Raw genomic sequence first — 14860 nt, forward strand, 5'->3', positions numbered from 1 at the left:
ATGACAGGGCTGCTTCCGAGTAGTGATTGATTATCGCCAGGGCGCGCCGTAGGTTTGGGCAGCTAGGCAAGTGGCTTGTTCTGGCACCTCATTGTCTCCACTTACCATTTCCAGGAGTAATACTTAAATACTTATCGCGGTTGACCTCTTTTAGCGGCAGCAGAACATTGCAAGCTGCCCACCGGGTGGACGCCAGAGTATATATACCTCGAGCGTTGATATTCGAACGGTTAGTTCTAGCAACGACTTCCAGCTGAACAACGTGGAGGTACGGACTAAATTTCTCATTTACCTGTGTTCTTCTGTAAAGCTGCATGTGAATACTTTTTACGCAGAGGGCCTGGAGTTACTGATTTAGACACTTCTTTCTCCATCACACTGAATTTTCTCAAATACTCATTTATTTTTTAGGATTCCTTATCTAAATCGACATAAGCAGAACCGTCTGTCTGTCCGTCAGTTAAGAACCCTTTTTCTCAGGAACGGGCAGAGGTATCATGTTGAAATTTATGTCAGACACTGAGTTCCTTGGCGGTGTAAAAAATTTAAGCTTCTAAGCGGATGCAATCAAAGCAAAAAGATAAGGCTGTTTATGTAACATGTTTTGATATTAGCAAATTCACTCATGAAAACCCATAGCTGATCTGTCTATATATATAATTATGTTTTGTACTGAGTCCTCTGAGGTCGAGTCCTACTGGCGCTTTTCCGGTTTTTTCCTCTTGTGTTAGTATATTACACTGACTTCTTCGCCAAACTTGTATCACTGTTAATTAACGCAAATATTCATGTTTGAAAATCATCTATAAATGCTTGATCTCTCTTCCGTCTTGTAGGAGGCTTTATTTATACATCAAATACTTCTATCAGATTGTAGGTCCTTTTCTGCCTTGATATCACGTAGCCTTTGACAAGCATCTGCACAGTTGCTTGAGAAATACAAAGTCCAACCCCGTTTCGTCTTCATCCCAGCCCCCTTCCGCATCCCCGTCCCCCCTAGTAAACCACAGCTCCTTACACCCCCCCCCCCCCCTCCACACACATACAAAGAATGACGCCCTCCATGCCAACCAGCAAGGATTCCGAAAACATCGCTCATGTGGAACCTACCTCACACTTTTCTCAGGTGATATACTGAGAGTTACGGATAGAAATTGTCAGGGAGATACAGTATTTCACAGTGTCTGAAAGGAATTTGACTCAGTTCCACATCTATATTTATTATCAAAAGTACGATCATATGGGATCATATGGGCTATCAAGCAGACTTTATGACTGCAGTGAAATTTCTTTTTCTGGGGAGGACACAGTTAGTTATCTTGGATGGAGAGTCATCGTCAGATATGGAAGTAACTTCAAGAGTGCCCCAGGAAAGTGTGTTCTGACCCTTGCTGTTCATGTTGAATGTTAATGACCTTGCAGTCAACAGTAAACTCAGACTTTTCGCAAATGATCCAGTTACCTGTAACGAATTACGGTCTAAAAGGATCTCGACAAGAGTTCAAATTGATACAAAAATTGGCAACTTGCTTTAAACGCCCAAAAATGCAAAATTGTGCACTTCACAAAGTTTGCAGTAAGAATCGGTCAACTCATACAAATACCTGTGTGTAACAATTTGTAAGGACGTAAAATGGAACGATCATATATGCTCAGTAGTATTTAAATCAGATGGTGAGCTGAAGTTCACTGGTAGAATAAGGAAACTAAATCAGTTTACGATGGGGACTGCACGCAAAATACTCGTGCACCCATCCCATAGTATTGCTCAAGTGTGTGGGATCCGTACCAGACAGGACAGGGGATGTTTCCAGAATGAGATTTTCACTCTGCAGCGGAGTGTGCGCTGATATGAAACTTCGTGGCAGATTAAAACCGTGTGCCGGACCGAGACTCGAACTCGGGCGGGACCTTTGCCTTTCGCGGGCAAGAGCTCTACCAACAGAACTACCCAAGCACGACTCACGCCCCATCCTCGTAGCTTTACTTCTGCCAGTACCTCGTCTCCTACCTTCCAAACTTAACAGAAGCTCTCCTGCGAACCTTGCAGAACTAGCACTCCTGAAAGAAAGGATATAGCGGTAACATGGCTTAGCCACAGCCTGGGGGATGTTTCTAGAATGATATTTTCACTCTGCAGCGGAGCGTGCGCTGATATGAAACTTCCTGGCAGATTAAAACCGTGTGCCGGACCGAGACTCGAACTCGGGACCTTTGCCTTTCGCGGGTGGAGCAAACCGTCTTTTGCCCGCCCAGTAAAACACGGGCATTAGTGGGAAGTGTGAAAGATGACCTCGGTTTGAGGAAGGCCGGCGTATACCAAATTCCCTGTGAGTGTGGGAAGACTTATATCGGACAACAGTACGCACCATCGAAGATCGTTGCCGAGAACATGAAAGGCACACTCGACTGAAATATCCAAATAAGTCGGCGGTAGCAGAGCACTGTTTGTCCGAGAAACGAGATGGATTATGAGCGTACCAAAATCCTGGCTCAGACCTCTAAATATTGGGACAGCGTTATAAGGGAGGCTATCGAAATTCGCAGCAGGGAAGATCTTATCAACCGAGATTGCGGCTATAATCTCAGCAAGGCTTGGGACCCGGCATTGTATGTTATTAAGAAGACTCTCAGCAAGAACTACGAACTGGCGAACAGGGAGGACGTAGCAAGCACATCGACGCTACGACGGATTCCGGCGCCCACGTCTTCGCGACCGCCGGCGCGCGGGCGCGGACGGAGAAGAGAGCGGCCCGCGGGGGGAGGGGATCTAAATCGGCCGCCCACCCTCAGGAGCTCAGTTCGTCAGTGCACCTGACGATGGCAACATGTCTGATCGCCGAAATATTGTGCCCCTTGGACACTATGAACCGGCAGTATACCTGTGAACTGTTCGAGCAACAAATACGCCGGGAGAAACTGAAGAACCATAAATAAAAGTAATTTGCTCGTTTGATCCGACAGTGGTACGTAAAAGGTTTTTACAATAATAGCTGTGTGCACAGTTGCTGAACTAGCAAATTAGTTTTGTTTAAATTAAATTATGGCATTTTCTGATTTCCACCAGGAAACCGCTCCTCACAAGCGACTTTTAATCAAATTGCGTGCCTTCGGAGTATCGTGTCGGTTGTGTGACTGGATTCGTGATTTCCTGTCATAAAGGTCACAGTTCACAGCAACTGACGGAAAATCATCGAATAAAACAGATATAATATACGGCGTTTCCCAAGGAAGTGCTATAGGCCCTCTGCTGTTCCTGATCTATATAAACGATTTATAAGGCAACATGAACTGAGATTTTTTGCAGAAGATCCTCTCACTTTCAGTTCTGTAAAGCCACAAGATGATCAAAACGAGTTTTACAAAATGATTTGTACAAGATGTCTGCATGGTGCGAAAACTCTAAGTTGACTTTAAATAATGAAGAGTGTGAAGACATCCACATGAGCACTAAAAGGAATCCTTTAAATTTCGATTACACGATAAATCATACAAATGTAAAGGCTAATATGAATTCAACTCAATACTTAGGGGTTACAGTTGCGAATAACTCAAATTTGAACGATCACGTGTATAATGTGGGAAAAGCGAACCAAAGACTGCGATTTATTGGCACAACACTTAAGAGAATGCAACATGTCTACTAAAGATACTCCTTACACTGCACTTGTTCGTCTCTTCTGGAGTCTTGCTACACGGCGTGGGATCCGCATCAGTTACGATTGACTGAGGACATCGAAAAAGTTCAAAGAAGGGCAGCTCGTTTTGTATTATCCTGAACATCTGTGACGTAGCATGTGAAAGTTGCTGGATTTGGACGGGTTACACCTGTAACTGAAATATCAGATCTGAAGATGGTTCTGAATGAACCGAAACCGGTCATATGAATAAAAAATTTGCAATCAAGACGGATTTTAAGTAACATTATAAAATCACTGATTGCTGTTATCCCATAAGACAATATGTCTGTTTTTGCAAACGATGCTGCTTCATCCGGTGTGCGAGTTTTCTAAGCTTGCACTCTGCAACAGAATGGACATTGTATTGCGACTGCTAGACAGATAATACGATCAGCTGCTCTACTCTTTGAGGGGTGTACAATTTTTTGATAATAAGCTACTAGCTAAAACTATGTAATCTTACTGTCCTTCCGTCCGTCCCGGTCCTGTCTGGTACGGATCCCACACACTTGAGCAATACTATGGGATGGGTGCACGAGTATTTTGCATGCAGTCCACATCGTAAACTAATTCAGTTTCCTTATTCTACCAGTGAACCGCAGCTCACCATCTGATTTACATACTACTGAGCATAAATGATCGTTCCATTCTACGTCCTTACAAATTGTTACAGCGCAGCAGAACGTCAATCCTAAGGGCCCGGATTCGATTCCCGATCTTCTCTGCTCAGGGACTGGCTGTTGTGTTGTCCTAATCATCATGATTTCGTCCCCATCAACCCGCAAGTTGCCGAAGTGGCGTCAAATGGAAAGACATGCACCCGGCGAACGGTCTACCCAACAGGAGGCCCTAGTCACAGGACATTTACATTTATTTACTGGCCTTCTGCGTGACGGTCGAGTGCAAAAATTTTCCTATAGGACCAAACTGCTGAGGTCATCGGTGCCTAGGCTTACACTCTACTTAATCTAAGGACAACACACACACACACACACACACACACACACACACACACATAACCATGCCCGAGGGAGTACTCGAACCTCCGACGGCGTGAGCCGTGTGGGCCGTGACTCGGCGACTCCGCGCGGCTCTCAATTTTCACTATGACTAGTGTGCGTACAAGTACGCCGACTTTGGGAAGCCACAGAACAACAAACTGCTCGCCAATTCAGTATTGGGCAACAGCGGCGAGTGAGCAGCCGTACAATCCAGAACCATCTTCCTACTACAGCACGCGGAGGCCACGGCCCGTTTCATACATGGTACCTCCGTACCCATGAAAATTTTGTTCATCGATTTAGACAAGATAGGAGGAATAGTCCCAAAAGTCTGCTAAGTATGTTAGCACGAGCGGTCTTCAGCCATAAGCAGAGTAGTAACAGAGACCTATCTCCTTGTCTGTGTGCTCGTGGTCTGTCAGCGCGTCCTTTACCGATTAAAACGGGTCTGCCCTCACCTGGTCTGCAGTCCTTCTTACATTGCACCCAACTGGTTAGGCCCAGCTGCTGTTTGCATTGACCAAACACAATTCAGGAAGAGGGTCGTACATCATCAAATAAATGGCAGGAAACGTGGTAAAAACACACCTACGTCCTCCGATTAGTTTGATGTGCAGCAATCACAAGTCAAATGCAAAGATACAGTTGCCCTGCACCAGCTCTCGAAGTGTCTATGGTAGCCGATAATTCTGATTAACAACAAACATTTATAAATATGAGTGGTTCAAATGGCTCTGAGCACTATGGGATTTAACATTTGAGGTCATCAGTCCCATAGAACTTAGAACCACTTAAACCTAACTAACCTAGGACATCGCACACATCCATGCCCGAGGCAGGATTCGAACATGCGACCGTAGCAGTCGCATGTTTTTGTGAATGGACTGATTTTGCTTCTTCTATCCTTCAGGACTTGAGATGAGTCCAACCGCCTGTTGCCGAAGGGTATCTAGCCACACAAACGGCGTGTTACATTTAGGTTTTTCCGATAGTATCTGTACGCCAAGACTCCAGACCCTGCTAGTGCTTTGCCCCGCCCCGTCAAGGGTGACTTGCATTTTTTCTGGACGGTCGACGTCTCTCAGCGCTACAACGCACAGAAGCAGGTGTCGCACACACCAGAAAATTCCGTTGCACACACTCAAATAAAATTTAGGTACTTACCGAGCCGATCGGATTAGTATGACGTTTGCTCCAATCACTATTAAACAGAACACATGTTGACGATATATTCTACAATCCATTCTTCTCTTACTCTACTGACCCTTTTAATTTAATTTTAGGATATGAGCATGGTCAATGAAATAGCACATCACTGCCATTTCCACATTCATGTAACTCCGCCTATTATGTGTTGCAAGACACGGGAACATTCCTAATAACATGGAAAATGTTTGCCTGGACATAATTCATGGCACACAACGTTATATGCCAGTAACCTGGCATGAGTATGTCGAAGAGAACATGAGCATCAGCTCTTGAGGCCTTTACTATTTACTCTTAGAGGCGGCTAACCATTCTGATTAGTCACAACTGATCCGTGTAAGAGGTGATGGGAAGAATTTGCTTGTTCATAACAAATGAGGTGGATAACTACAGTTGGAATTTAAACGAAGGATTTGACAATGACTGCAATAGCAGTACTAAGTCAATCTACTTTTATATTCTGATTGGATTTCACGCATGCTATACACTACGGTTACGGGATAGTGATAACACACACACAGATGATGGCAGTATCGCTTACACGAGGTATAAAAGGGCAGTGTATAGGCGGAGTTGTCATTTGTACTCTGGTGACTCATGTGAAAAGGTTTCCGACGGGAATAAACATACTTTGAACGAGGAATGGTGGTTGGAGCTAGACGCATGGGCCATTCTATTTCTGAAATCGTTAGGGAATTCAATATTCCAAGATCCACAGTGTCAAGAGTGTGCCGAGAATATCAAATTTCAGGCATTACCTCTCACCACGGATAACACAGTGGCCGACCGCCTCCATTTAACGAAGGAGAGCAGCGGCACGTGCTTAGACTTGTCAGTCGTGACAGACCAAAAACAGTGCTTCAAATAACCGCAGGAATCAACGTGGGATGTACGACGAATAAATCCGTTAGGACAGAGCTGCGAAATTTGGTGTTAATGGCTTACGGCAGCAGACCACAGACGCGAGTGCCTGTACTAACATCGCCTGCAGCGCCTCTTCTGGGCTCGTGAATATATCGGTTGGACTGGGAAACGATGGCCTGGTTAGATGAGTCCCGATTTCAGATGGTGAGAGCTGATGGTAGGGTTTGAGTGTGGCGCAGGTCCTACGAAGCCATGGACCCAAGTTGTCAACAAGGCACTGTGCAAGCTGGTGGTGGCTCCATAGTGGTGTGAGCTGTGCTTACATGGGATGAACTGGGACATCTGTTCCAAATGATCAGATCATTGCCTGGGTTGGTTCAAATGGTTCAAATGGCTCTGAGCACTATGAGACTTAACATCTGAGGTCATCAGTCCCCTAGAACTTAGAACTACTTAAACCTAACTAAGGACATGAGACACATCCATGCCCGAGGCAGGATTCGAACCTGCGACCGTAGCGGTCGCGCGGTTCCACACTGTAACGCCTAGAACCGCTCGGCCACCATGGCTGGCCCTGGGTTGGTTATGTTCGGCCGCTTCTAAGAGCATTTTCAGCAACTCATGGGCTTCATGTTCCCAAACAACGATGGAATTTTTATGGAAACAATGCACCACGTCATTGGGCCACAATTGTTCGGGATTGGTTTGAAGAACACTGTGGACGATTCGATAATTTGGTCAACCAAATCGCCCGACATGAATCCCATTGAACATTTATGGGACGTAATCGAGAACTCAGTTCGAGCACAAAATCCTGCAGTTGCAACCCTTTCGCAATTATGGCCGGCTATAGAGCCAGCATGGCTCAATATTTCTGCAGTGGTTTTCCATCTATTTGTCGAGATCAAGCCACGACGAGTTGCTGCAATACGCTGGGCGAAATGTAGTCCGACACGATGTTAGGAGGTATCCGTTACCTTTGTCGCCTCAGTGTAACAATGAAGTCTAGTTAGAGGCAAGAAGCCGAAAGGGGAGAACGGCTTGAAGGGATATTGCTGGCTGCACCTGGCGTTCCCCTTGAGACGTAGAAGGGAGTGTCCTTTCGAGCTGGATAGCGAACTAAAGGCCAGGGAAGAACGAAAGAACAGTGGTTTGTGCCCTTGAGTAATGGACGCTAGGCCACGGACCACCAATGCTGGGGGCAAAACACGGACCAACGAGTTACAAAATATTTTTATAGTGTCTGTATTTTACACTACGGTATCCTTCAGACTTGCAAGTCTGACTAAACAACATTTAATGTAATATACAGACACTGTAAAAACACAGAGATTGTGTAAATCATTGGTATATATGCCACGAGAGGCTAAGACGGTCGTAATAAATGAAATTTGTCTCTCCCTGTGTAGGAATCACAAAGTGGAAATACAGGGGATATGGACAAAATGACATACAGTAGTATGGGTCGGTCCGGGAGATGTACCCAGGTAGCCAAAATGGCTAACGCGACTGCTTTCGGTAAGTTGGAAATCTGGATTAGAGTCCTAGTTGCGCACAAAATTAGTAAAATGCACAACAGATGTCAATATATACTCACAGTTTGTGGATACATTTGGTACCAATACACAGAGATACCACCGCGGTGTTAAAAACAAGCCTCCCCGATTCCCTTCAGTCTCAGTTGAGGGCTCTATCATGCACCCACAGGTAGCCAGAAGAAATTTCCCGGTGGTGTCAGGGATTTTAGAGAAGCACTATTGTGTCTCACTGTTTAGAGGCACAAATCGCGTGGGTGTTCTCAGCTCGTTACCAAATGCAAATAAGTAGGAGGCCGAGTTGATAGGAGCTGAAGGAGTCCAGGTTGCAATAATATGCGGTACGGCACTCTGTTAGAGAGAAGGATTATTATTCAAGAAACAATGAAATTACTTATCTTCAGTAGTTTGTAGGACTGCAGCTGCTGCTATGAACTGACAATCTCGTAACATGGAATACCATGAACGAATACAACATATTCTCAGGGACTAAGCCTGATGGCTCCTCCTCAGAGAATCAATGCAAACAGAACTGGCTGAGGGCCGGTTATGAAAGTGCGTCTGCCTGGGTTGAAATCTAGCACTTCTTAGCTAGATTTCAACCTAGGCAGACGCACTTTCATAACCGGCCCTCAGCCAGTTCTGTTTGCATTGATTCTCTGGGGAGGACCCATCAGGCTTAGTCCCTGAGAATATGTTGTATTAAGCACAGTCGTCGGAAACACCGCTTATTATCGCAAGACTGGTAGCCCGCCGAGCTGTTGTGAAAAGAGTAGAACTTTTATTCCTTGTTTTTTTCTGCACGATGGCAAAAACAAACTGCCAGGAAGACACTATCCTACACTGGCAGCCGGCCTGTGGTATAGGCCCTGAGCCCCACTTTTAGAGTGAGAGAGGCAGTAAGGCAGTTGATTGGGAGAATAGTTTTATCGTGCCGGTAGAAACCAGATGGGGAAAAATGTGAGAACCCATGAGCGTGTCTGGTTTTGCTTTCACAATCTGACTGACACAGTCATGGAACAAGACTGCTCCCCAGGAACCAGTGCTGATTAATTGAGTTGTGCAACGCAATTTATAGAACACAATAAATCGTGGGGCCCTGAACACTTCTAATAATTCTGCCTATGGGTTTGGGTTTCATTAACTAAAAAAGGAAAATCAAGGAGCAAAATATATTTATGATTTACTCCATAATTGGCTTGTTAAATACTGAAAGAATCAAACATTCATCATAAACAGCTCTGAATCAAGTAATACATAGGTGATGAAATAATGACTGTAACTAACTGTTGGAAAAGTTCGGAGGTTGATAAGGATAGTAATCTGGTTACGCCAATTTCTTGTCATCGTTATTCTAGCGTGAGGTTAAATAACAAGTACAAGGTGATTGCAAGGCGAGAGGGTGAGAGAAAGTGAAGGCAACCACATTATTGGGGCAGAGCGTCCTATCGAAGATTCGTTACTTGTATAAAGTTAACAAGTTAACACGCTGTTCCCGCCCTGTAATGCTGTTGCTGTAATGTGTTCTTACCGTAGTCAGAGGTGACCACCGTCGCCCTGTAATAGCGTCACAGGAAGGGGCCCTCCGTCTCTCCTCAGAGTCTGGATTTAGGTCTCGTCTACAGAATCCGTAGTGTCCTCTCTCATCTCCCTAGGCTGAGTCCGTCTTCCTTTGTCACTAGTTCAGTCTCCTGTGTTTCTCTGTCCCCACAGTTTGAGTGCCCTTTTCCATCACCCCTAGCTGAGTGCCCAAAAAAGACAATTCCACTCCAGCTTGGCAGCTGTGTTTTACACCCAAAAATTTTTCGATTGGTCACTAAATTTACTGCCAACATTGCCCCTTAGTATACCGGGCAGCTACAATTAAACTTTCCCAATTTAACACGTTATAACACGGAAACTAATTACCGCACGGGTACCAAACTTGGTAGCATTAATATCAAGAACACTAGAAAGAGAAACAATGCAGAATCAATTCAACTGAAACACTGTTAATGTGCTGCTACGGTACATCATACCATTACATATCGATATCATTACTGCTTCAAAAGTGGCTCAGTATGGCGCCCATTAGTATCCAGAAGAGTCTGAAAGCGCAGGATTGAATTCTGCACAGAAGAACGAAACATGTCTGTAGGTATGCTAACTACCTCTCTTGATATGCTGTGCTTCGGATAAGGACATGTGTGAATGTTCCCCTGGTAAACGTTCAGGTAGCCCTGCAACCAGAAATCACAGGGAATGAAATCAGGTGATCGTGCCGGCCAAGTATTTGGAAACGATCGACTGATAATTCGATCGTTTCAAAATGTGTTTCGGAGAAGCAGGTCAACTTCACGAGCGATTTGTGGTGGGGCCCTATCTTCCATGAGAACTGTTGAGTTCAATGCGTCTGTCTCCTGCAGGGCGGATATGACATCCTGGCGAAGCATATCGCAGTAACACTGGCCTTTGGTCCTTCAGTGCTAACTTGTTCAAAACAGAATGAGCCAATTAAGAACGTAGCCGTGAAACCACACCATACGGTGACACATTCAGCATACAGAGGAACTTCATGCACCGTGACCGAAGATCCCCATACTCGCCAATTCTGTGTGTCCAGCTTCCCCGTCAGAGAAAAATGACCTTCGTTTGTCCATAAGATGGTACAGGGCCAGCTTCAATCCTTACGAGAAAGTGAAGAGCGAAGTCAACACGTCGTTGTGTGTCCTGTGGTGCAAGCTGCTGTACAATATGGATCTCCCGTACAGTGGACCATGGGATGTTCAACAGTCCTGACACAGCACGCGCACTTCCTGACGATCGGGAATTGTGTGCAGCGTTATCTGCCATAGCAACAGCGATTTCATCAACCACCTGTGGTGCAAGCGGTCGTCGGCCTCTTCGCAGAGCGACGCCCAGTTCTCCAGTTGATTTGAACTTCTTCATCATGCTCCGCACAGCAGGTGGAGAAAGACGACCCTTCCGTAATCCTTTCAGCTGGCAACATTCTCGAAGTGCAGCTGCAGCATTACTGTTGTTTTGATAATAGAGCTTCACCAATAATGCCCTGTTCCTTTTTTCCAAGCCAGTGTTGACACGTCAACAAGTGCACTGTATATACTTGTTTTGTAAATAAAACTGCCTTTTCCTGCTGCTAGTTACTTTATTTATCCCATACGCGTTTCGCTTTTTCCTGTTCTAAGGCATCATCAGTGGGATCTATAATGATACAGTTTTGTTAGTTTCAGATTATTTAACTGTTGACTTCGCGATTTTTTAGTAAAAAAGTAATTACTTACGATTTGCTGATCTGCGTTTCCTCACATCTGGTCTGGAGGTCGCACTATCACTTTTATCACTGCCATATAATCACATCTTTGTGTTCTCGCCTTCCACACACTGTTCACCAAGTTTCTCACTGTTTTTTGTGGCGGACTATTGTTCTTTTCTCACTCGATACAACAGTGTACGACAAAATAGTTGTATCGAGTGACAATAAATAATCTAAAACTAAAAAACTGTATCGTTATAGATCCCACTGATGATGCCTTAGAACAAGAGAAGCCGAAACGCGTATGGGTTAAATTAAGTAACTAGCAGCAGGAAAAGGCCGTTTTATTTACAAAACAAGTGTTTACATGCTTGCTGCGGAGGATGGCCACACAAACAAACTTGTTAAGTGCACTGTGGCTGGTCATGTGGGAAAGACTATGAATCACGATGACTGACAACGGCACCTGGTGGCCATAGTTGGAACTCGATGGTGGCGCTATGACGCATGGAAACCATGCTACCAAGTCTGGTATTCGCATAGTAATTAGTTTCCGCCGGCCGCGGTGGTCTAGCGGTTCTAGGCGCTCAGTCCGGAACCGCGCGACTGCTACGGTCGCAGGTTCGAATCCTGCCTCGGGCATGGATGTGTGTGATGTCCTTAGGTTAGTTAGGTTTAAGTAGTACTAAGTCCTAGGGGACTGATGACCACAGATGTTAAGTCCCATAGTGCTCAGAGCCATTTTAATAAAAAAAATTAGTTTCCTTGTTATAACGTGTTAAACAGGGAAAGTTTAATTATAACCACGCGGTATGTTTGTAATGCTTTCCATTCTCCCTCCAACGGCTCTGTAAAAACATTCTCCCAATCAGCTGTGTTACAACCCATCTCCACCTAAATAGTGAGACTGGGGACCTATGTCACAAGCCATCTACCGTCTGAAATCTCTCCACCATTGGGAAAGTTTATCTCGTTAAGGTGTGGGTGCGTGGTATCGCCCTAAAGTTAGGCTGAGATAACGGGGGATGAGGGATGAGGGGGCATCACGGCAGCGTCCCAGTTGTGGTGCGTGGCCTAGCGACTGCCTGGCGGCTGCGTGGCCATCTGCGATTCAGGGGCCACAAAGCAATATTCCTCAGGTCTTCCCTGGTCTTGATTTCACCGTCCGGCTTGAAAGGACACCGCCTCCTATGTCCCAAGGGACGACCCTTAGTGTGGCCAGCAATCTCCGGCAGTCGCTGTCCCCTTACGGCTTCATGTCTGTCTCTGCACATCGTTATTATAGCCTGCAGGAAAACCAACCAGAACATAAAAGTACAGAGAATGTGTGCTGCCATTGCAGTCACTGGCATATTCCACATGTAAATTCCAAATGAAATTGTTATGTTGACTTGCTATGAACATGTTAATTCGTCCAGTCGCTTCTTACAAGGATGTGATGTGGCTAGCTTAAGTGGTTGGCCACCTCTCAACTCGCTATGTAGAAATTATTGAAGTCTGGTTTCGCATGACAGAGCGGATCAGATTGTGGAAAGGGGCCAAGGTCAATTACTGTTAGTTATAGAAGAACACACAACTTTATTACTCGAACCAAAGCACAGTTTTCTCTTTAAAACAACAAAGATGAATTCACGGCTGAGGGCCGAAGTAAATTTCCAAAATAAGTTTAAATGATTCCTTCTAAAACATCAGGAATTAGAGTAATGGCTGAAGACTTACTTAAGTAAAGTTACAATATCTTCTCGGGTAAAGGCCGAAATAAGGAAAATTCAAGTTAATTCTTCGGCTGGAAGCCCAATTAAAAAAATCTTCTTTACATAATAAAAAGAGAGACCATAAAGATAAGCCTTAACACAGTACAACAGAAAAACATCTTAACAAAACTTGAATAATCTTGTCGGCTGAAGGCCCGAACAATTACTCAAGAATAATTAAAGACAACCTTAAGATAAACATTTACAGAACACGGCTGAAGGCCGTTTTAATAATTAAAGAGAAACCTTACAGACAAGAATTTACGTATTAAACCCACAGATTTTGAAACAAAGGCGGCTGCAGGCCTAAATACAGAGCAACAAGAATTTTAAAAGAAACACGCCTGAAGGCCTAATCTTAAAGTTGTTATGAAGTTCGGCTGAAGACCATATACTAAACAACAGTTTAGGTGAGACAGGCAGCCAAGCGTAACACTAAACAATCGAGTGCCAACACGACCTAAGTACTGCTGAAGAACCCACCAACAGCCTAATCAATTCCCTTCCATCCGACACACTCGCTGCTCTGTTTCAATCAACCGACTGACTACTCCAGTACACAGACAGCATTGATCTGCTCAGTGGTAATCACAGAAGCTACACACGATTCTGCGTAAACACACTTGCACAAGAACTCGAACAATCGTGAGAGCAATCACTGTGGGACAACAAGGACGAATAAATTCGACACACAGAGCGTTTCCACAAGCGGTCGGCGACCAAATACACGTCGCCCGATGAGACGACCAACCGAACGACCGAGCAACGGTCGTCCCGCTTCAATCTCCATCCGTCGGACAGTTCATGTGTGTCGCCAGCGGCCGGCGAGCACTGGCTGTCCATACCTCACTGGCGCTCCGCTGCCGACTTCACCCCTTCGTCCCCGACCGCTGCTCCGTCCTCGACTGCTGCTCCGTGCCCGAATGAGCTCCCAACCCCACTCCAGACAGACGACGACCCGGAAGTACTAGCGGTCGCTCCAGAGATGGTACGACAGCGTACTTATCGATAAGCGCTGCTGCTGCCACTGACGGGCAAGCGAACGAGCAACCTGGTGACGCCAGTAAATAGAATTAAAGAAAAAACAAGGCGACAGAAACACAAAAACAAAATGACGAGCAATAAATGGCATGAGCGCGAGCCGCGCACGACTCAATTACACTACTGGCCATTAAAATTTCTACACCACGAAGATGACGTGCTACAGACAGGAAGAAGATGTTGTGATGTGCAAGTGATTAGCTTTTAAGATCATTCACACAAGGTTGGCGCCGGTGGCGACACCTACAACGTGCTCACATGAGGAAAGTTTCCAACCGATTTCTCATACACAAACAGCAGTTCACCGGTGTTGCCTGGTGAAACGTTGTTGTGATGCCTCGTGTAAGGAGGAGAAATGCGTAGCATCACGTTTCCGACTTTGATAAAGGTCGGATTGTAGCCTATCGCGATTGCGGTTTATCGTATCGCGACATTGCTGCTCGCGTTGGTCGAGATCCAATGACTGTCAGCAGAATATGGAATCGGTGGGTTCAGGAGGGTAATACGGAACGCCGTGCTGGATCCC

General features: G+C 45.3%; 1 protein-coding gene across 1 annotated transcript in view; it reads left to right on the forward strand.

Annotated features, from left to right (window-relative positions):
• The first annotated feature begins 12564 nt into the window (after window positions 1–12564).
• LOC124712392 (low choriolytic enzyme-like) overlaps window positions 12565–14860 on the forward strand; it is a 93588-nt gene continuing 91292 nt past the window's right edge. The window contains exon 1 of the mRNA XM_047242688.1: window positions 12565–12864. Within this exon, the coding sequence (XP_047098644.1) occupies window positions 12565–12864 (300 nt within the window). The remainder of the gene's footprint in view (window positions 12865–14860) is intronic.

This window comes from Schistocerca piceifrons, chromosome 8 (assembly GCF_021461385.2).
Source record: "Schistocerca piceifrons isolate TAMUIC-IGC-003096 chromosome 8, iqSchPice1.1, whole genome shotgun sequence".
NCBI lineage: Eukaryota > Metazoa > Arthropoda > Insecta > Orthoptera > Acrididae > Schistocerca > Schistocerca piceifrons.